General features: G+C 39.1%; 2 protein-coding genes across 2 annotated transcripts in view; both read left to right on the top strand.

The window, feature by feature from the left end:
* The window catches only part of xrra1 (X-ray radiation resistance associated 1), a 13,019-nt gene extending 8,905 nt beyond the window's left edge, over positions 1-4,114 (top strand). Inside the window, exons 16-18 of the mRNA XM_037545700.1 lie at positions 1-7; positions 2,330-2,435; positions 3,767-4,114. The exon at positions 1-7 is cut by the window's left edge and continues 109 nt beyond it. Coding sequence (XP_037401597.1) covers positions 1-7; positions 2,330-2,435; positions 3,767-3,921 — 268 coding nt within the window. The 3' untranslated portion in view covers positions 3,922-4,114. The remainder of the gene's footprint in view (positions 8-2,329; positions 2,436-3,766) is intronic.
* A 2,625-nt stretch (positions 4,115-6,739) lies between these two features.
* On the top strand, positions 6,740-19,814 carry chrdl2 (chordin-like 2). Its single transcript, XM_017718903.2, has 11 exons — positions 6,740-6,919; positions 7,265-7,377; positions 7,590-7,683; positions 9,561-9,706; positions 9,927-10,020; positions 10,228-10,292; positions 10,919-11,087; positions 13,493-13,681; positions 13,809-13,985; positions 14,841-14,933; positions 15,540-19,814. The coding sequence occupies exons 1-11, from the start codon at positions 6,835-6,837 to the stop codon at positions 15,671-15,673; spliced, it is 1,359 nt and encodes a 452-aa protein (XP_017574392.1). The 5' UTR covers positions 6,740-6,834; the 3' UTR covers positions 15,674-19,814.
* The last annotated feature ends 816 nt before the right edge of the window (positions 19,815-20,630 follow it).

The following is a 20,630-nucleotide window of genomic DNA, read 5'->3' as shown; positions in this document are numbered from 1 at the left end:
AAAACAGGTAAGAAACAAATCCTGAATCTTTCAAGGTTCCACTTTATTTTCCACCACAGATTTGGGCTGGCATTGGTCGTGTTTTGCCTTTCTAGTCTGTTTGGATTGGTCTGTTTTTGCTGGACCAGTCCACCTGTTCTGATGACACTATGGCTGTTCATTTGATGACTATTAAAATATATTACATGACAGACTGATGGGAAAAAGAAATAAAACAAATGAGGCTCTTAAGGCTCTTGATAGTGCTGCTTTGTTTTCAGTTATAGAGAAACCAGAAGGCATGACTAAGTACCATTTTCTTCAAGGGATTTGCTCTTATCTTGAGTGGTTTTGGCAAAGACAGAGATTTGGCTGGAGCAGAATAAAAGTCCATCATAAACTCTGATATGAGTTACATTTGTACATTTCTGTCTTGTCCACATTTCTTTTACGTTACAGTCCTATCAACATGTCATATTTGCCTTTCAGTTTTGTTCTGGCTAAATGTTTCCTGCTCTTTTCTTTCTATTTACTTTCCAGTCATGACTGGATTGAGTTTGTGTGCTGTACTAACAGCATCATAGAAAATCAGGAGATAAAAAGGATTGAGAGTTTTTAGTTTAGAAAATGAAAATGTTGTTGGTTCCTAAAATAAAGTGTCATTAGAACAATGGTAAACCAGTCTCTCAACTGTGAAGCATTTCAGTTCCAGTGCCCAAGCTACAGAAGACAGAGTTGTGTTTTATGAATAGAATACATAATTGAGCCACTGTAAGACGATGGTAAATGCTGGCAAGAAAGCACAACAGAGTGCAAGGGAGCAAAACTGAATGTGGCCTCTATCACATGAATGCCCAGCACCACCTTTCTGCATATTGCTGTGGTTACTGACTCACACGCAGTACTAGCCTTTTCACAATTATTACATAATCTCCTGAGTGCAACAATAATTTAAGATGACCACATTTACAGCTTATTTTCTGACCACATTTAAAGTTTATTTTCCACTGTTGTGCTGTTCATGCAGAGTCATGTGTTTCTTGAAAGGTTTCTTGAATGTAAATTGGGTGCATTCACATTACTAGGATTGAGGAAAGTACATTATATTTCCAAAAGTATTCACTCACCCATCCAAACTCAGGTCTTCCTGTCATTTGCATGACAATAAGTGTTTAAAACCAAGCACCTAGGCATGCAGACTGCTTCTGCAAACATTTGTGAAAGAATGGGTCGCTCTCAGGAGCTCAGTGAATTCCAGCATGGTCCGCTACAGGATGCTACGTGTGCAACAAGTCCAGTCATGAAATTTCCTCGCTACTAAATATTCCACAGTCAACTGTCAGTGGTATTATAACAAAATGGAAGCGATTGGGAACAACAGCAACTCAGCCACGTAAAATGACAGAGCGGGGTCAGTGGATACTGAGGCGCATAGTGCGCAGAGGTCGCCAACTTTCTGCAGTGTCAGTCACTTCAGACCTCCAAACTTCATGTGGCCTTCAGATCAGCTCAAGAATAGTGCGTAGAGAGCTTCATAGAATGAGTTTCCAAGGCCGAGCAGCTGCACCCAAGCAGCCTTACATCACCAAGTGCCATGCAAAGCGTCGAAAGCAGTGGTATAAAGCGCTGCCACTGGACTCTAGAGCAGTGGAGATGTGTTCTCTGGAGTGATGAATCGCGCTTCTTCATCTCGCAATCTGATGGATGACTCTGGGTTTGGCGGTTGCCAGGAGAACGGTACTTGTCTGACTACACTGTGCCAAGTGTAAAGTTTGGTGGAGGGGGGATTATTGTGTGGGGTTGTTTTTCAGGAGTTGGGCTCGGCCCCTTAATTCCAGTGAAAGGAACTCTTAATGGTTCAGTAGACCAAGATATTTTGGAAAGTTTTATGCTCCAATCTTTGTGGAAACAGTTTGTAGATGGCCCCTTCCTGTTCCAACATGACTGCGCACCAGTGCACAAAGCCTTTCCAGAAGAGTTGAAGCTGTTATAGCTGCAAAGGGTGGCCCACCATCATATTAAACCCTATGGATTAAGAATGGGATCTCTAAAAGACACCAGTGGTGTCTATTAGCTGACATGGCAGCTAGTATTCTCCTTCAAGTGTGTTCAGCTGTCCAGTGACACTGTGTTAGCGGTAGTTTGAAAAGATGCTGTGGCTGCCTTTACATGAGTCGGGGGAAGCTTGTGTTTGGCTTCGCTCTCCTGGCACTGGAGTTGCTGTGTGATTAGGGGAGTTCTAATTAGTAGGTGGAAGTGGATGTGACTAAATATCCAAAAAAACTGGACAAATTTACAAAAAAAATTATTACAGGTTTGAGTTTTTGTCTGACAGACTTTCTTCTTCTAGAAAAGGAATATGCCTCCTGTTAAACCATACAACCTAAAAAGAGAGAAAGTTAAAGAAATCCTCACTGAAATAAAGGAGAGTAAAACAGTTCTTGAAGTCCCTCTAGGTAAGTTTCACTCTGCCTCTCTGTGTTTTCATGCAGGCCATACAGCACAGTACAGTGGTATTCTGTAGAATTCTGGCTATGCTAACATTTAAAAATGTTATATCAGGCTGAAGACATAAGATGCTTTGAATATGTGCAGGGGATTTGTTAGCTAATGGGTTGCATTAGCTAACAAATCCCCTGCACATATTCAAAGCATCTTTGTTTATTATTTATTTTTTTCTCCTGCCTGTTTGTGTTTTGCTGAGTCAGTAAGTCTCCAGTTGTTGAATGCTCTCATGCCACGTTGCACCACTACTGGGCTAAACTATTCATACAATATATTACAGTATTATATTGTAACACTGTAAATAATGCAAAATTATAACTTAAAGAATCGAATAACCTCAATGATTGTGAGTTAACTGAACAAATATAAAATGCAAATTACTGTTCTGTTTGAAATGCTTTTTAAAAGGCCTATATCATGGAAAACTAAATTTTTAAATACAAATGTGAAGTAATATGTAAACATGGTTATAGTTTCAAGAAATAACATTCACTACCCACCCTTTACAGTCCAGTTATGGAAATTATGATGCAAAAACAGCCCTTTTTGAATTCGCTGTCATTTGTCATTCACTTGAATTCAAGTCATTTGTCATATGACCAGCTTATTTACATATATCCACCTATTTATTCTACAGGAGTTTAGCTCCATTGATTCATTTAAAGTTCTAAGCAGCATTTCAGCTCAGAGTGCTTTTTTTATGAGGCACAATACAGGACAGCCAACCAGAACAGATCTCTTTAATCCTATATCAGTCTTAGAGACATAATAACAGACAGCCTGATTAATTCTAAGAGGTTGGAAAATTGTCATGTAAAAATGAATTATGACCATTTTTGGTACATAAAAAACACACATGGGAAAAATAAAATACAGGAAAGTATTAGGATATGGGCCCTTGAAGTTAGGAAAGTTCCATCATTGTTTACAGTGTATATTACACTACATTAGAATAAAAATAAAACATAATAAAGATGAATTCAAATTGAAATGCAGGTACATACAAAACATAGGATGCCATACATTATACTAATAATAAATATGCTGCAATCAGTAGAGAAGGAGTCTGTTGAAACTCCATGTACGTAGGTTGTTTACCGGAATACTGCTGGCACTGCAGCTGTTCCTATTTTCTCATCACTTACTGCAACACCAGTTAGTGTGTGATGGGTTGAGTTGGCTGCATGACCCACAGTTTAACTGCTGCTACAGTGTCCAGTCTGCTGTTTACTTCTGCAGTAATGCATTATATAATATGCCTGTTATCCCTTTCTCTATTCAGACAAAGTCATCAGAAGCAAAAACACATACAGAAACGAATATGAAGAGGCACTAATCTTACTGAAAGATATGAAGACAAAGTACAAGACGGTCCATTTGAAAGCAGTGGAGCAAGCAGCACAGTTTGAGATCATCAGTCAGTCCAGTGGAAAGTGAAAGGAACACCACTTTTCATTAAAGCCACAATCAGGGACTGGTAAAACTATTTTGTTTGCATTAATGTTATGTATATTTCCTTTGGTGTTTATACGTTATGAATATTGTACTTTTTGGGCAGCTGTTTTTATTTTATTGTGGAGCGCTATTCACACTGTCCGCCCGATGACTGCTGGGATAGTCTCCAGCACCCCCCCGCGACCCTGAGGGAGAAGTGGCTTAGAAAGTGTGTGTGTGTGTGTTTGTGTGTGTGTGTGTGTGTGTGTGTGTGTTTGTGTGTATTCACACTGTCAATCTCCTGTTTACAAATGTGGTAAATGTACAGTATCGAATGCTTTAAATGTAACTAATTATGTTTAATGCTGGTTCTTGCAGTCACAGACTTAGCTCTGACTTAAGAATGCAGAAATGTGTCTGACTGTCTCAACATTTTTGAACATTCACTGCAGGCCTGCCACTCCTGTTCAGAAATTCCTTATTCTGGCTTTAGCCTGTATCAAGTTAATATGCGGTTTATGTACTAAAACCCTGTGAAATATCAGCAGAGCTCTTTCATCTCTGTGCTAATCACTGGAGTATGCTTGAATAAAGTCAAATGGGTATGACAGCTGCACTGCGTGGATATAGATATCATGTTCTGTATTAGAAGTAAAATAAGCTTTGCTTATATTACCATTGCCATGTGTCTTTTACAGTCAACTTTTTTTTTAACCTCAAATGACTCTTCTAACAAATCCAATAGTCAGGAATATTATCTTCTTTTAAAGGGTAATTCCACCATTTTTCCAACGTGTCTGCATAGTTTAGTTGTTGAGGTAAAAATAAGGTCATTCATAATGTGAAATAGTTCTGTGATGTGGATTACATTAAAACAGGGTGTAATATAGACGTTTTAGTCTGAAACATTTTCTCAGAACTATTGTAAAACAATGTCTCAGGCATGACACGATGTTTGGGCTTGTTACTGTTTAGTGAGTGTGGTCTGCCCGTGCAGAGGGACCCAAATAAATTTATCACTAACCACATCCCTGCTGAAAAAAACTGCTTGATCAGTTCAAGCAGCTTGGTCATGCCCTTTGTTCTAAGCTTGAGTAGTATGTCTTATAGAGTATGTTTTTGTTTGATGGTGTAAGTGGTCTACCAGTTTCATGAAGCTAGCTAATCCAGCTGGTCAAGCACATGATGTTAGACCAGCAAGAGTCTAGCTAATGGCCATCAAAGATAAGTTATATAGACCCTCTGAAGCCAGACCGGCTACTAACATAAGAATGCCTTAGCCTTTTTTTCACCAACAGGGATATAACAGGATCCAGGATCCTTTTACAAACTAATGTAATGTGTTCCACTTCCAATCTTGTAGACCACCTCAGGGTTATCATAGTTAATTAAAACTATTACTCAAACAAAAACTAAAGTGAACAAATGTGCTTATTAACTGTGAAAATAGTAAATATGACAGTCTTCAAAGACATGAAAACTAAGTCAGAACTATAATGTGAAAGGTAAAATTAACTGTAATGAACTACAATTACTGAAAGAAATCTTAATGAGAGTTTAGATGTGGAGCCTTTCTGTTTGGCAGTCTCTAAAGGGGAATTCCACAGATTTTTTTTTCTGAATAATTCAGTACTTGAGGTGTAAACAAAGTCATTCAGAGTGGTTTGAGAAAAAATGATTTCTTTACAGTGGTGGTGATGGGAACCAGGCGTCACATTGACTACAATACTAATATAGAAATTTTATTTACTATACAAAACCACTAGTTTGTACATGCAATATTGATGATGATAAAATAGTCATAAATAAAATTCTTATGGGACTATTTTGCCTTGGAACACCCTTCATGTGTCCTTTAACCAGAAATTGATTAAAATGTATTAATTAAAAAATGTTTTAGACCAAAATATTATTACATAATTACTGTAAAACAACAAATGTATTTACGTGCACTTAATAACCCAAAGATAGTTGGATTTCTGTTGTTATTTGATTATAAACAACGTAAATGCACTCAATGTGTCAGACATCAGACAATGTATTCATAAACATTTCATGTAATAACTTTATGTGATGGTGCTTTTAGAGCCATTGAACACTTCAGACATCTGGTTCCCATCACCTCCGCTGTGAACAATTCTGAATTGGTTAGTTTCCCTACAACGAGGCATTTCACACCAAACCTCTTTGAATGATTATGTTCACACCTTAACCATTTTGTTATGCAGAAATTAAAAACAGTTGGTGGAATTAACCTTTAAGGGAAACTGGAGCCGAGCTGAGCTCAGTCTACTGCTGTTAATGTTATTACATCCTTTTTGAAACACCTGAAATCACAGCATTCTTCATAATACTAAAAATTAATTAAAAAAACTGAAACCCAACTAAAACTAAAACAGAAGATAAAAACAAACTTTGAAAGCACCTTTTAGACGGAAATCAAAACCAAAATGAAAAAGGAAAATGAAAAACTAATAAAGCCTTTAAAGTCTATAAGTGCTCTGATCCACCTGCACTGCACTGTTATTTCCCCCCTTCACATCATTAGAGCGATCCAGTCCTTCTTGGAGTAAATCAGGTGCAGAAAGCAGAGAAATATGGACAAACAGAGCTGAAAGAACTGCTGTGAGCATTAGTGAGCTTACCAAAGCACTTCTTGAGAAACTTTGCTTCCCAGCAATCAAGGTGCAGCAACATCAGCCAAATAATCTCTACACTGAGATGATTGTGCCGCTACTTTGGCGAGGAAGAAAAAGCCTCTGTTCTATATTCTCCTGTAGGAGGCGCTTTGGATGAGCCTCATAGGCTTTATATGGGCTTTCACATTGCTCCGGCAGTTGCTGTCGCAGTTAGGAAGCGAGCAGAAAGTTGCTGAAGACAATCGCGCACCGAAGGTTTCGCACTGAGGAGAGAAGAATGTCATACCTGACACACCTTTTCATTTTAGCCGCTCTGCGCTGGCTCGTGGCTGCTGAAACAGAAGCGGGACAGAGCAAGAAAGGCAAGTGACACGCGATGGATTAGAGCGAGTTTAGAGATGGTCCTGATGGACCTGGTCTGGTGTATTTGGTTTCTTTTCTAATGTTTCGGCTGTTTCGCGATAAGGCTGGGAGTAAAGAGATCTGATTAAACTGAACTGATTTTGGTTGTTGTTGCATTAAGGCCAGTTTATGGGGGTGGGGGGGGGGGGGGGTGTTGTGTCCACTGTCTCAGCTGCAGTCCTCATCTTGTTTGAGTTTGAATTTAACATAAAAGAGGCTCTATGCTGACACTTAAGCTTCTGTAAAACTGCAGATCTGACAGAGATGTCTCAGGCTCAATGTGGTATTCACTGTCCTCTGTGCAGTGCCTGCTGTATTTTGCACATTCAAGGAGAAGATATACAACCCAGGGGACAGTTGGCATCCCTATCTGGAGCCTTTTGGATTCATGTTCTGCATGCGTTGTGCATGCACTGAAGTATGTACCTTCTTTAGAACCAGCATACATGAATGAATTTCTGATTTAATAGAGAACTGTCACTTTTGTGTGTGTGTGTGTGTGTGTGAGAGAGAGAGAGAGAGAGAGAGAGAGAGAGAGAGAGGGTTGTTGAACTTTCTGTCTGTCTGCCCTCTTGTGTCTGTGACCATAACATCTGCTCTCAACCGTGTCAACCCTGTAACCCTTCCAAGTCTGGTCATGTGAAATGTAACACTATCAAGTGTCCTGTCCTGAGATGCGAGAATCCAGTGACCGACTCCCAGCAGTGCTGCCCACGCTGTGCAGGTAAACTCTCACCTTTTCAAAGTCATGTACATATATCCAAACAAGCCTCAGCAGTTATACTGCTTTGTTTGGACACTGAGAGTCTGATGCTGTCGTGTGTAATGCACAAACTATTAGGATTTTATTGGAGTTGTTTAAATGCCTTTGAAATCATTCCTGGTGGCTAGTTTTATGTGACAGCTTGTGCTCAGCTGTCACTATCCCTCTCTTGTTCAAGCACCAGCCATGACCAGTTAACCGCTTAAATTCTCAGACTTAGCACATCCAGTAACAACATGGAAAACAGGGCAAACTTACTGTGTCATTCTTAAATTAAAGGAGTGAGGAGTGAACTACATGGACCTGCTTGTAGCTCCTGGGATAGGTGCATTTGCTAGGGATAGGAACACTGTTCTAGCATGTTATTTTCAGATGTTGATGTTTCTAAAATGTTCATCAGGCACTGGACATCACAAATGAATGGGTGTAAATCAGAAATGTATGTATAGCACAGTACTAGCCATAGTATCTTATTTTCATCCACCTTTTCATAGAAAAGATAGAACACATTATTTATTACAGTAAAGGTAATGCAACAACTGAAATAAACCCTGAAATGCCCATGACCCCCCAGCAGGTCCATGTGCTAATCTTCACTCCTATAACTGAAGAATTGCATTATTTGCATGGATAATAAGCCTTATGATAGAACAAGCCCAGGAATTTAAAGGTGTTAGAGTCGAATTGCAAACCTACACACTAATGGAATAATTAGATGCACCAGAATTGTTTGTCAAAGCTGATAACCAGCAGTCTTGTACCTATCAGCTAGTTCTGATACCTAAAAAACTAATTAAATAAGAATGAACTCGTACTGGATTGGCATTACAGAGAAAAATAACATATTTCTGTAGGGTTACAAATACATTAAAATGAATAGACATTTAAGCACACTAACCCAAAAATAATGGCCAAATATAAATATCTGTCCAATGCTGATAGCTTTTAAGCAATCATAAGCTGATATGGATTTTCTGATATTATTGTGCATCCTTAATACATTGTTGATGTTCAAAGAAAAACAAGTATTGCCAAAATAGTAACTTTACAGGAGAAGGCAAAAACACTCTTACCTTTCAATGTAAGTTAACGTTAAGAGATTTTATTCCAAGTGATTTTACATCATTTTTATTGGCCCACTCATCACGAAATCACACATCATAAAGGACAGCTGGTGTGTTGAAATGATGTAGAATTTTTTTTTTTACAAAAATGGAGATACATGGTGGGGCGGCACGGTGGCATGGTGGGTAGCGCTGTCACCTCACAGCAAAGAGGGCCTGGGTTCGATTCCCCGACCCGGTGACCGGGGTCCTCTCTGTGTGGAGTTTGCATGTTCTCCCTGTGTCTGCGTGGGTTTCCTCCGGGTTCTCTGGTTTCCTCCCACAGTCCAAAGACATGCAGTCAGGTCGATTGGACATGCTAAATTGCCCCTAAGTGTGAGTGACTGTCTGTGTCTGTCTGTCTGCCCTGCGATGGACTGGCGACCTGTCCAGGGTGTATCCTGCCTTCCGCCCGAAGACTGCTGGGATAGGCTCCAGCACCCCCCCGCGACCCCGATGGAGAAGCGGATTAGAAAATGGATGGATGGATGGATGGATGGATGGATGGATGGATGGATGGAGATACATGGTTTTCTTTGGACAACGACAATATGTAACCTAATAATAACGGACTTTCTTTATGCTGCCAGTTTTTATTCTGCCTCTTCTTTCACATTGAAGCTTGTATCACACAAGGTATCTTTCCTTCAGGTTATCAGTCTGTCTACTGGTTTGTCTGTCTGTCTATAGGTCTGACTATCTGTCTATCACTCTAACCTGTATTGACATCCGCAGATGAGCACAGAACTCCTGCTGGTTTGAGGGCTCCCCTTAAAACCTGTCGATACAACGGAACTGTATTCCAAACGGGGGAGACCTTCACCAACCATGACCTCTTTCCATCTCGACAGTCCAACCAATGTGTCATGTGCACATGCTCTGTGAGTCATCACATATTTTTACAATGATTTTTTTTCTTGATATGTATGAAAACACAACTAGGCCTCTGCTTTTGTATATATAAACAATTAAAAGCCTTGAAAATCTAAAACGTCTAAAATAATCTTGTAAACAAAACCTTGAAAGTTACGCTGTTAGTGATCATAGGCACACAGTTTGTTGGGTCTTTATTATGTTGCTCTTTCCCTTTTTGTCTTCAAGAATGGAAATATCTTCTGTGCGTTGAAAACCTGTCAGCCCATTACATGCTCCTCACCTGTCTCTGTTCCAGATACTTGCTGCTTAGTTTGCAAAGGTGGTTATTATTATTATTTCTCAGTTGTGACTTTATTGTGACTTCATTTTACCTTTCATGTATGAAGCTGAAGTTAGAGATCTGGTTTGGAATAGGGGATGTAATGGATGTGTGTCTCTACTACATTTATTGTCATTCAAATAATACATTATTTTTTTAAGTACATTTAAGGCAACAATATGACCCTTATTTCTCTGAAATTATCAGAGGGTCCAACTGACATCAATTCAGCATCATATGGGGATGGAGGACAGCAACTGAACAGAGGAGTGGTATGTATTTTTTGTCATTTACATAAATTATGGAACATTACACTCTGTATAGTATGTATGATAATGGATCCAGACCTGACAGACTGGAATTAATACCACTCTGTGTTGTCAGTTTGTAAGATACACTTACCTTATACCTGCTCTTATTGGCCGCTTTATCAGGTGCACCTCCCATATAGGTGCACTCTGTAGATTTACAGTTACTGACTCTAACCTCTCTGTTCAACTGCACAATTTGTCAGCTACATTTTTATCCATCTGTCTGTAGAATAGGCGCTCCATAGGACCAGATATTATTTGGGCAGTGGATAATTCTCAACACTGTAGTCACAGTCACAGTAGTGATATCATAGTAACATATTAGTATGTGTTGCGTTGCCACATCATATTATAACATAATATCTCCAAAGTGGTAACTTAAAGGAGAAGGAAAAATGTTGTGTTAATGGAAATTAATGGAACAGCATACTTTTCCAAGTAACTTCAGGGCATTTCTGTTGCTCCATACATCATGACATTTTAAGAGGTTTTAAATTTAAATTAAAAAAAAAGAAGTTCTGACAGCTACAATGTGAATGTTTCTAAAAGCACAACATTTATTTCTTTTGCGTCTCCTCAAACCCAAGAGACATTCTCTGGATCAGTGTGCTGGAGAGCAGGTGAGGGGCCGAGCTGTGCGAGCCACTCCGTCCACCCTGAGAGGTTCTCTGAGAGGCCTCAACCTACACACACTGCACCTGAAAGGAGCTGCTGAAACCACAGTGAAGATCCTCCTACAGCGCAAACATCAGAGAGGTGAGCTTCACAGGAGGATCAGTGAAATTTTTTTAGTCAGTCTCCTGAGGGATATATGATAGCACTCTTTTGAAGGGCAGGACTGTGCAAGAGATCACTGTTCATTTATTCTTCCTCTTCCACTGTGAGACAGCTCAGTACTATGAAAGGAAATGAAGTCCTTACTGAGAAAAGGAAGGAAAAAAGAAGAAGAAAATTAGCAAATCAAACGAAGCTTCTGGTATTCTCAATACTGACCACCCCACATTACAACATAACGGAATGTGTTTGGGATTACTTGGACTGTGAAAAGCGTAAAATGCAACCAACTTCTAAGACTGAACTGGAGATGTTTACAAGTAGAATGATAAAATACACTATATTGCCAAAAGTATTCACTCACCCATCCAAAACACTGAATTCAGGTGTTCCAGTCACTTCCTTGGCAACAGGTGTATAAACACCAAGGACCTAGACATGCAGACTGCTCCTACAAACATCAGAGAATGGGTCACTCTCAGGAGCTCAGTGAATTCTAGCATGGTACCGTGATAGGACGCCACCTCTGCAACAAGTCCAGTTGTGAAATTTCCTCACTACTAAATATTCCACAGTCAACTGTCAGTGATATTATAACAAAGTGGAAGCGATTGGGAACGACAGCAACTCAGCCATGAAGTAGTAGGCCACATAAAATGACAGAGCGGGGTCAGCGGATGCTGAGGCGTATAGTGTGCAGAGGTTGCCAACTTTCTGTAGAGTCAATCACTACAGATCTCCAAACTTCATGTGGTCTTCAGATTAGCTCATGAACAGCTTAGAGAGCTTCATGTCCGAGCAGCTGCATCCAAGCCTTACATCACAAAGAGCAATGCAAAGCGTTGAATGCAGTGGTGTAAAGCACCGCCACTGGACTCTAGAGCAGTGGAGACGTGTTCTCCGGAGTGACGAATCACGCTTCTCCATCTGGCAATCCAATGGATGACTCTGGGTTTGGCGGTTGCCAGGAGATGGTACTGGTCTGACTGCATTGTGCCAAGTGTAAAGTTTGGTGGAGGGGGATTATGGTGTGGGGTCGTTTTTCAGGAGTTGGGCTCAGCCCCTTAGTTCCAGTGAAAGGAACACTTAATGGTTCAGCAGACCAAGATATTTTGGACAATTTCATGCTCCCAACTTTGTGGGAACACATTGGGGACGGTCCCTTCCTTTTCCAACATGACTGTTTCCAGTGCACAAAGCAAGGTCCATAAAGACATGGATGAGGGAGTTTGGTGTGGAAAAACCTGACTGTTCTGCACAGAGTCCTGACCTCAACATGGTAAAACACCTTTGGGATGACTTAGAGCAGAGACTGCGAGCCATCAGTGTCTGATCTCACAAATGCACTTCTGGAGGAATGGTCAAAATTTCCCACTCCTAAACCTGTGGAAAGCCTTCCCAGGAGAGTTGAAGCTGTTATAGCTGCAAAGGGTGGGCTGACATCATATTAAACCCTATGGATTAAGAATGGGATCTCACTCAAGTTCACATGCGTGTGAAGGCAGACTTTTGGCAATATAGTGTATTTCTGAAGATTTCTCCCCAAAATAATGGAAGCTGTAATAAAGGCAAAGGGTGAACAATAAATACTGAACATTTTTATTTTATATTTAGGTGCAGAAGCATTTTAATGTTTTCCAGAAAAATTAGTAAGCTAATGGCCATTTTGACTCAAAAGTAAATAAATGTGGTCTCTGGCTTTTCCACAGCATTGAAAATAATTGTATGTAAAGAGCTAGCCAGGCTAAAATACAGCCTAAACACAACAGGGTAAGAACTAAGCCACCAAAATGTCAGAACTAAGCCACCCTAAATAAACACTGAGAGAAGTCCAAATCCCCTCCAGCAAATTCAGAACATTTCATATTTTGGAGCATTATAATTACACATTCATTAAAAACATACTGTAGTTGTCATGTACCTAAAATATATTTGATTTTTATCTTGCTGAAATTTACTGCTTTGTGGTCAAAAATACATTTTTGTGTCTTTATAGGTTGGAAAGCTTGTCAGATTCAAACATGTGTTGAGTTAATTGTGTTTGTATTGATTTAACTGACTTGTAGAGACTGTTACTGATAACTAGCCAGTCAGTTTGTTACAATTAACCCTACCAACATTTCCACTGTCATCAATTTTGGCTGAATTGTGTACAATAGGTGTCAAGTTAATGTTTTTATTTTGGGTTATAGGTTTGATTCTAGAAAACAATTACTACTTTTGGTCAAATATTTTTTTAAGTATTTAGCAAAAAAACAAATTTTTTTCCTTATCTCTCCTACCTCCTTAAAGATGTAATTTCAGCCAAATTGTTTTGAAGTAAATGCCACTACTATTATTTTTCAGATAATATTATATGGCCTTTGACTCACAGTTGTTTGTCTAAGCTTGCGTGTACAGTGGGAAGACCTACTCCCATGGTGACGTGTGGCATCCTGTGTTGGGCAAAGTTCTGGAGTGCATCTTATGCACCTGCAGAGACGGCCTTCAGGAGTGCAGACGCATCACATGTCCCACTCAGTACCCATGCAAACATCCCATGAAGATAGAGGGGAAATGCTGTAAGATTTGTCCAGGTAGCATGACACACCTTTAATACAGTGATGGCAGGCTAATCTGCCAGTGTTTTTCTTGAGCGAATCAGATACACCCCTGGATGGTTTTATGCATTAAAAAATCTCTCTCTTTTTTATTTTCCAATAGAGATTAAGGCTGAGAGCAACAGGACAGAGTGTTATCTAGGGCACGACAACAACAGTCTTCTGGTATATAAAGTTGAACCCTCATCTGCTGCTCACACCGAGGACACAGTGCGAACGATTGCCATTGAGAGACAAGGAGCCACAGAGATCGAGGTTCAAGTATGGAAAACAGTAGAAGGTAATGTACATAAAGTGCTGGCATAATTGGTGCACATGAATTTAAGTTCATTTGAGTGTTCTAAGTTTATAAGGCGGCCTTTAGTCACATTGAAACAAAGTTTAATAAACAGATATCCTAAAACTCAAGAGAAGTCAAAAGAATTTCCATTTAAAATTCACAGTCACTGACTTAAAAGTCTAGATTATTTTATGAACTTGAGAGTTCCCTTTTGTAGGTCAAGAAGTCAAGAACTTTACTTTTTTAATTGTCAGTTTGTTATATGTTGACTGGCACCGATTTCAATTATGTGTGGTTACTCTATGTTAAAGGAGTCGTACTCTACATTATTTTGCTTTATATTTGATCTTTCCCAGAGGTCCAATTATGAAGTTTGTGTGGTTTTATGTAACAGTAACAGTCACAATTCAATGTTACTTGACTATTTTTCTAACCTCTCTTTGATTAAACTGCCTGTTTTGTTACTGTGCCTTTAAAACTGAAATCTTTAAAGAAGCTCTTTTCTGAGTGGCTGCTCAGTATTGTGCCTCATTTAAAGAGCAGTGCAGGCTGAAATGGTCTTTATAACTTCAGCCTGAATATGTGGGGCTAAACTCCTATTGGCTGAATGGATGGATATATGTAAATGTGTAGATTTTCGTGACATCGCAAAAGCAATGAATTCAAAATGTGCTGTTTTTACAGGACTGGCAAGTAAATGTTATGCTTGGAAACTTCAACAGTGTTTACATACTACATCAATCTTTTGTTTTGTAAAAATATGAAGAAAATGTGATTTTCCATATGGGCCCTTTAAACTGAAAAATAGGAAATATTTTATAATCACATGGAAATAACTTATTTTACTATTTCTAGGTGTACTTCATTTGATGGAGACAGGTGATGTTCAAAAAAAGGACCTCATAGAGCATCCAGAGAATTATGTTCTGCTTACCACATTAGATGAGGGTGAGTTCTTTATTTTGGTCACATTTCTTTTATTGCATTTTAGAATAGCTGGTAAATTTAAGAGTGCTTGTTTATAAATTGATGTAATTTAAATCATGATGGAGGCGTTCATTTCATTTGAAGACGAAATGGTTTCTTTCAGTATTTCTTTGCTGTCAGATTAAAACATTTTTACACCATTTGAAAGTGCCATCTGGTCGATATAAATGGTGCAAAGGTCCAAAATTACTTGTTTCATTAAATAACATTAAAAGTTAAAATTGTTCCTTCTCTTGAAAACATCTTAGTTTATTATTATTTCAACAGTGACAATATGCAGGTGTACAATTGGAAACTGGTTGAAAAGTGGAGGAAGGTGGAAGATTCATAGCTGAGCACCTGCATATCAGGGCAGAGTCATAGGAGTAGAGCAGAGGAAATTGAACATCTTTGCGTATAATGTGAGGAAATGTTGTGATTTCCTTCTTACTCAGTGATTGCCAAGCAGGCAGGCAGGCAGGCCAGTCATAGCGTCATCATTGTCCGCGTAGTTGATTTAATACACTGTTTCTCAAGACTTTCTTTCCACCAAAACAACCGCAAAACACTGCTTTATTCTTACCACAGACACCTGGAGAAAGTTCAAAGAGGAGGAGGACAAGGAGAGAGACGTCAACAGGAGCAGGACCTGTGAAGATGGCATTAAGGAGGTAGTGAAGTACTTAAACCCTGAGCAGCTGGACAGTCTTTGTGCTTCTTAGTCTGTTTCCACTGTGTTCTGGAACAGCGTGTTATCATCATCAGTCTTCAACACCTTTTTTTATTATCAGAAAAAGAAAAAAGAATACACACACAACGTGCTTTAGTACAAAACCACATACTGGCAGAAGATAGTTCTGTTGTTTATCACTAGGAGTCAGTTCAGCACAATTTTGCCATCTTTTTTGAGTAGCTTTTGTATAGGCCTTAAACTGGAGCAAAGTCAGCAGGGTGGTCTTTTGCAAATACACAGTTCAGAGGGAAAATGAAAACATATACAAATGTCTTGCTTCTAGGTGTGTCAGTATTATAGCAGTTGTGAACGAGAAAGGGTTTGACGTATTTCTCTTTATTAAAGAACAACTCATGTATGTGATTGTAGCAAGCAACCACTGTGTTTGTACAGTACATAAGTGAAAAAAAATTAAGGTAATGTAGACAGCTTAATGGCCAGGATGCTTTTATAAAGTTGATGTAGGCCACATTTTTATCACTGTCATTAGTTATACACTCATTAAATATATACCATAAAAAATGAACTATTTATTGTAAATGCAGAGTAACAAACATAAGTTTGACTGAAATGAACTGTTTGTCTGTCTCCTCTTTCTGCACATGGGTTTGATCATTTGAATGTGAGGTAAGTATATGAGCGTGTACATAAGAGGTTTGTACCAAGATTTACAGTACTGTGAAAAAGTTAAAGACCCTTCTTTCTTTTGTTTAATTTCATTTAGTTTATTTCCATGAAGTACATGTTATACATTTTTCAGCACCAGGAAAAAAAACAGAAAACATTTGAGGGTGATCTCTGACTTTTGTACAGTACTGTACACTCAACATGGTCCTGGACTCTTGGCACTGGGCATGGTGGCCATAGTGATCAGAGCATCTTAATATATTAGCAATACTTTTCTATAGAGATTATATAAGCTAAATATCTTATACAACTAAATATTGTTCAGTGTTGTTAGCAATGGGTGCACTTTAAAGGACCTGAATCAACTAATTAGAAGAGGTGTGTGGATATGTTCAGGCCTGTAGTGTTGCTGCATCATGCAAATGAAAACCCGAGAACCTTTCTCTGTTGACAAAGAACTAGTGAGAGCATTTAGTGGGATGTGTTGCTGTGTCTTGCACTTTCCAAAATATAGGCTTGTGCTTCTGATACAGTTTGTTTTCTCAAGGATTGTGATGGCTGAACAGAATAGGTGCAACAACAGATCGCCATTAATTTGATGTAAATGTAGGTCAGAATTTTCCGCTACCAAAAGGAGCTGGCTAGAAGACTCTTGTGTCGTATGCAGTATATCTTATGATTTAATCGCCATAGCAGTGCTACAGAAACTCCAGTATTCCAGTTTTTCCTCTGCTTTCTAATGTTTACACACTCCAGAAAATTGTAGCACATATTATCAGCTGAAGTATTAGCCACCTGTTGAGACACATCACAAGCAGACAGTATTTCAATGGCTTTGCCATCAGTTACTCTAAGGATTGTTGGTTAATGGAGATGTCGTTCCACAGCCAAGCGGAGTTTCATACGGACCAGGCCTGTGAACTGCTTGTCGACAGTCTTGTTCAGGTCACCAGGTGGAGGATAATCCACTTTTGTTCGCTGGCCATGCTCATCACAGTGAACTGTGCCTGGCCACCGAGCACAGATTGGAGAAGTTCAGAGAGTTGTGACTAATATCCCTTCCCTTCTGTCTGAACCCCGAAAGCCCACTTTCCCTCCCTTCTCCGCCACAATGAGTCATTGTGTTGGCTTCACACATAGTGCCAGACAGTGCTGCTCATCTCTCACTGAAGGCCTGACAAAATATTTTGAAACAGAAGCCCCTCAGTTGCAGACCTTAATAGTCACACAATGAAGCTGTGAATTATTTCCGCTGGCTGTTGGATCTGACAGTTTCTGGCAATTTGTTCTCTTTGAATGGCTCAAAGGGAGACAAAGAGGATTTTACTCTGCAGTCCTATTTTATTCTCGGTGTGTGTGTCTGTAGTGCGTCGTGTTCGTTTCACATATTACTTTGCAATGAACTGAGTGATGAAAAAATCCTTAAGTTTACACCTTGATGACCAGTCATTAAGAAACCTAATATAAGGTGTCGTAAGTGTATTACATATGCAAATCTCATAAAGTTTGGAATATTCTGGCTCCCTGGAGAGTTCAGCACTTGCTGTTGGAACACAAACTTGATTTTAAACATTGCCATCTTTGGCATCTGCAAGGTTCCTTCGTTGTTGGATGGAGGTTTTGAATTCCCTCTAAATAGCATTTGGCCAATTCTGCTATGCATGCTTAGTCTTGGCTCTGGCAATTTGAACAGCTGGGGGCAGTCATTGGGTATAAATCAAGTGAAGGGGTCAGCTCTCTGTATGAGCGTGCCCACTCAGCCTTGCTGCCCGTTGTTACAGGCTGTATTAAAGCCTTAAATCTTTTCGGAGAGTGGTTTGTTTGCACCTCGACGTGGAAGTGTGCGTATGTTCCTAAAGGCTATCATGTAAATGTAAGTACTTAACATACTAGGGAGGCTAATTCTAATAGTTATTTAAGGTCTAAGGAAAAGAACTGACTGGGTCTGAGTGGGAGATTCAGAGTTGGGGCTGCAGAGCGCTGTGTTGGGTTAAGGCAGGTGGGTAGACTTTGAATGAATATGTAAAATCTCTGGCCCCGAGCTGCTACACTCCATGGTGCCTCACAGATTCACAGCCGTTGAGGAACTGAAGCATTGCAAATCGATCAGACGGCCTTCTGATTCAAAGGAAGCCAAACTGGGTTAAGGTAATTAACTCTGATAGATGTGTTTGCTTTCATAGCTGATTAAGGTGTTCGAGTAACCCTTGAATTAACGCGCCATCAAAATACTTCCGAAATCTTTTAAGGGGGCTGTTTTTTTTACGCCTTCTCCCTCTGCTTAATTAAGTTGGCCCCGATCATTTCAGCCAGTGATCAGAACCATGCCAAGGAGGTACGGACAATACTGAGCCGCCTGTCATAAACACTTCAGTCATCCGTATGCTTTTCCTGATCCCTACTGTTTGAGGTTCACACAGGAAAAACACTCAAAGTTAATAGAGTGGCAGATGGAAGGTACTAGCACACTTTGCGAGCTATATTAGAAGACTTTGTTTAGGCTTCCCTCACCTCTTTCTGCAGGTTTTACAGGGTGTCAGTTGTGCTGGCAGTATGAAAGCAAACTCTAAAATGCTGAACATTAGTGGCTCCGGCATTCTGAAGTGAGTGAAAGCAGATTGCTTAGCCTTGCCATGGAAAACAGGGTAATCAACCCACAATTTCCACACGAACGTCATATCAAAAGGATTATGATGAATGGCTATCCCACTGCCCAGTCAACTAATGTGACAGATTGATGAATGAGAGGCAACGTGTTTGCGGTGCAATCAGAGACTTGCATGTACACCATCTAGTAATAATCTTAAATAGTGCACAAGCTTCATGTTTTTGATCCAAAATGGTGAAGTACAAGCTTCTCTCAGGCTTGATTGCAAAGATTATTCCAGATGTGCCGATTCAAATCCACACTCGCCCCAGAACAGTCCCTGAGACAATGCTCCCAGAAAGATATCCCAAAGAAGTAATGCATGCTGCCTCATTTCCAACCATGTCTTGCATATTTTCCAATTTGGACCCTGAGAAATCTTCCATCAGCCAACTACGATTATATCACCCAGTCAGAAAACCATGTGTAAAAATCTGCTTTCAATTAATACACAATGATTTACTTTTTCTGGGTTCTGCTTACACAGAATGTGAGGGGGATTGTCAAAATAAATCAGAACTGAAAGTTGAGTTATTGGTGTTTGATGTATTTTGTTGCCGTTAATCTAAAAATTCCAAATAAAAACAAGAACTTTGGAGAGGCAGAAGAGTTGTTGTGTGCCCTCAAGTAGCCTCAGGTCAGTCACAGGCAACATACAGTATCAGAGATGTGAAGCTTTTCAATTAGTTTGGTTAGTTACAACTTCAATTACTGTCCACAAAACGAGAATATAAAAATTACAGACTCTGTGAATTTTTGGTTATTATGAATGGTGTAAACATATATTACACTGCTCTGTATCATGCATGAATGTTCATTTTATAATAAATTGTCTTTCAAAGCCTTCAAAAACGAATAGCTCAGCATTGAGTGCTCTATTAAATGTTCTTGTTTGGTGCAGGAGGAATGATTGTCAAAAAATAGGTATGTGTATTTACTTGGCTGATTGTTTGATGAGTATAACTGTATTATATTGTATAACAATATATTAAGTAATTACTGATGGGCTGCATGACACCTACATAGGGCTTGTGTGACAACTGAGAGAAACCTGCATAACCATTAAGAAACCATTTGTTTACCAACAAGCATCACTTGTCATAAAGGCTGTACGTGTCATTTTAATGTGACTTTCCCTCAGCAGTTATGACAACTGACGCTAACCTCTATAGACGTCTATATAGGTTTGTCAGCTGTCATGAAAAGCATATACATAAATGTGTATATATATATATATATATATATATATATATATATATATATACATACACACACACACATATACATAATGTTGTGTAGATCCGTGTTTCCATATATTACATTATCCATATTGTAATATATTAATTATAACTTGCATATGAGAAGTTAAGGCTAATATGAGGTTATTTATCATCCTTGTCTAATAAGAATAGCACAAATTCAGCACAAACTACTAAAAAAACATAATGCAAACAGAACATCCAAAATTCATAGGGTTTATATTATATTTGAAAACCCTAAAAATATCAGTAGTTTTAGAGGTTTAAAGGATTTTCTGTGTGGGCAATGCTTCTGAAAGCTTGGTATAAGAGTGTTGATTCTGGTAGAGCTGCGTATTTTCATCCAGGAAAAAGAGACAAACTTGTGTTTTAGCAAAATCTGAGGTTCTAAGACAATTTCATATTTAATGGCT

The sequence above is a fragment of the Pygocentrus nattereri genome, chromosome 16, assembly GCF_015220715.1.
Source record: "Pygocentrus nattereri isolate fPygNat1 chromosome 16, fPygNat1.pri, whole genome shotgun sequence".
Taxonomy (NCBI): Eukaryota; Metazoa; Chordata; class Actinopteri; order Characiformes; family Serrasalmidae; genus Pygocentrus; species Pygocentrus nattereri.
This window is presented reverse-complemented; position numbering and strand designations above follow the sequence as displayed.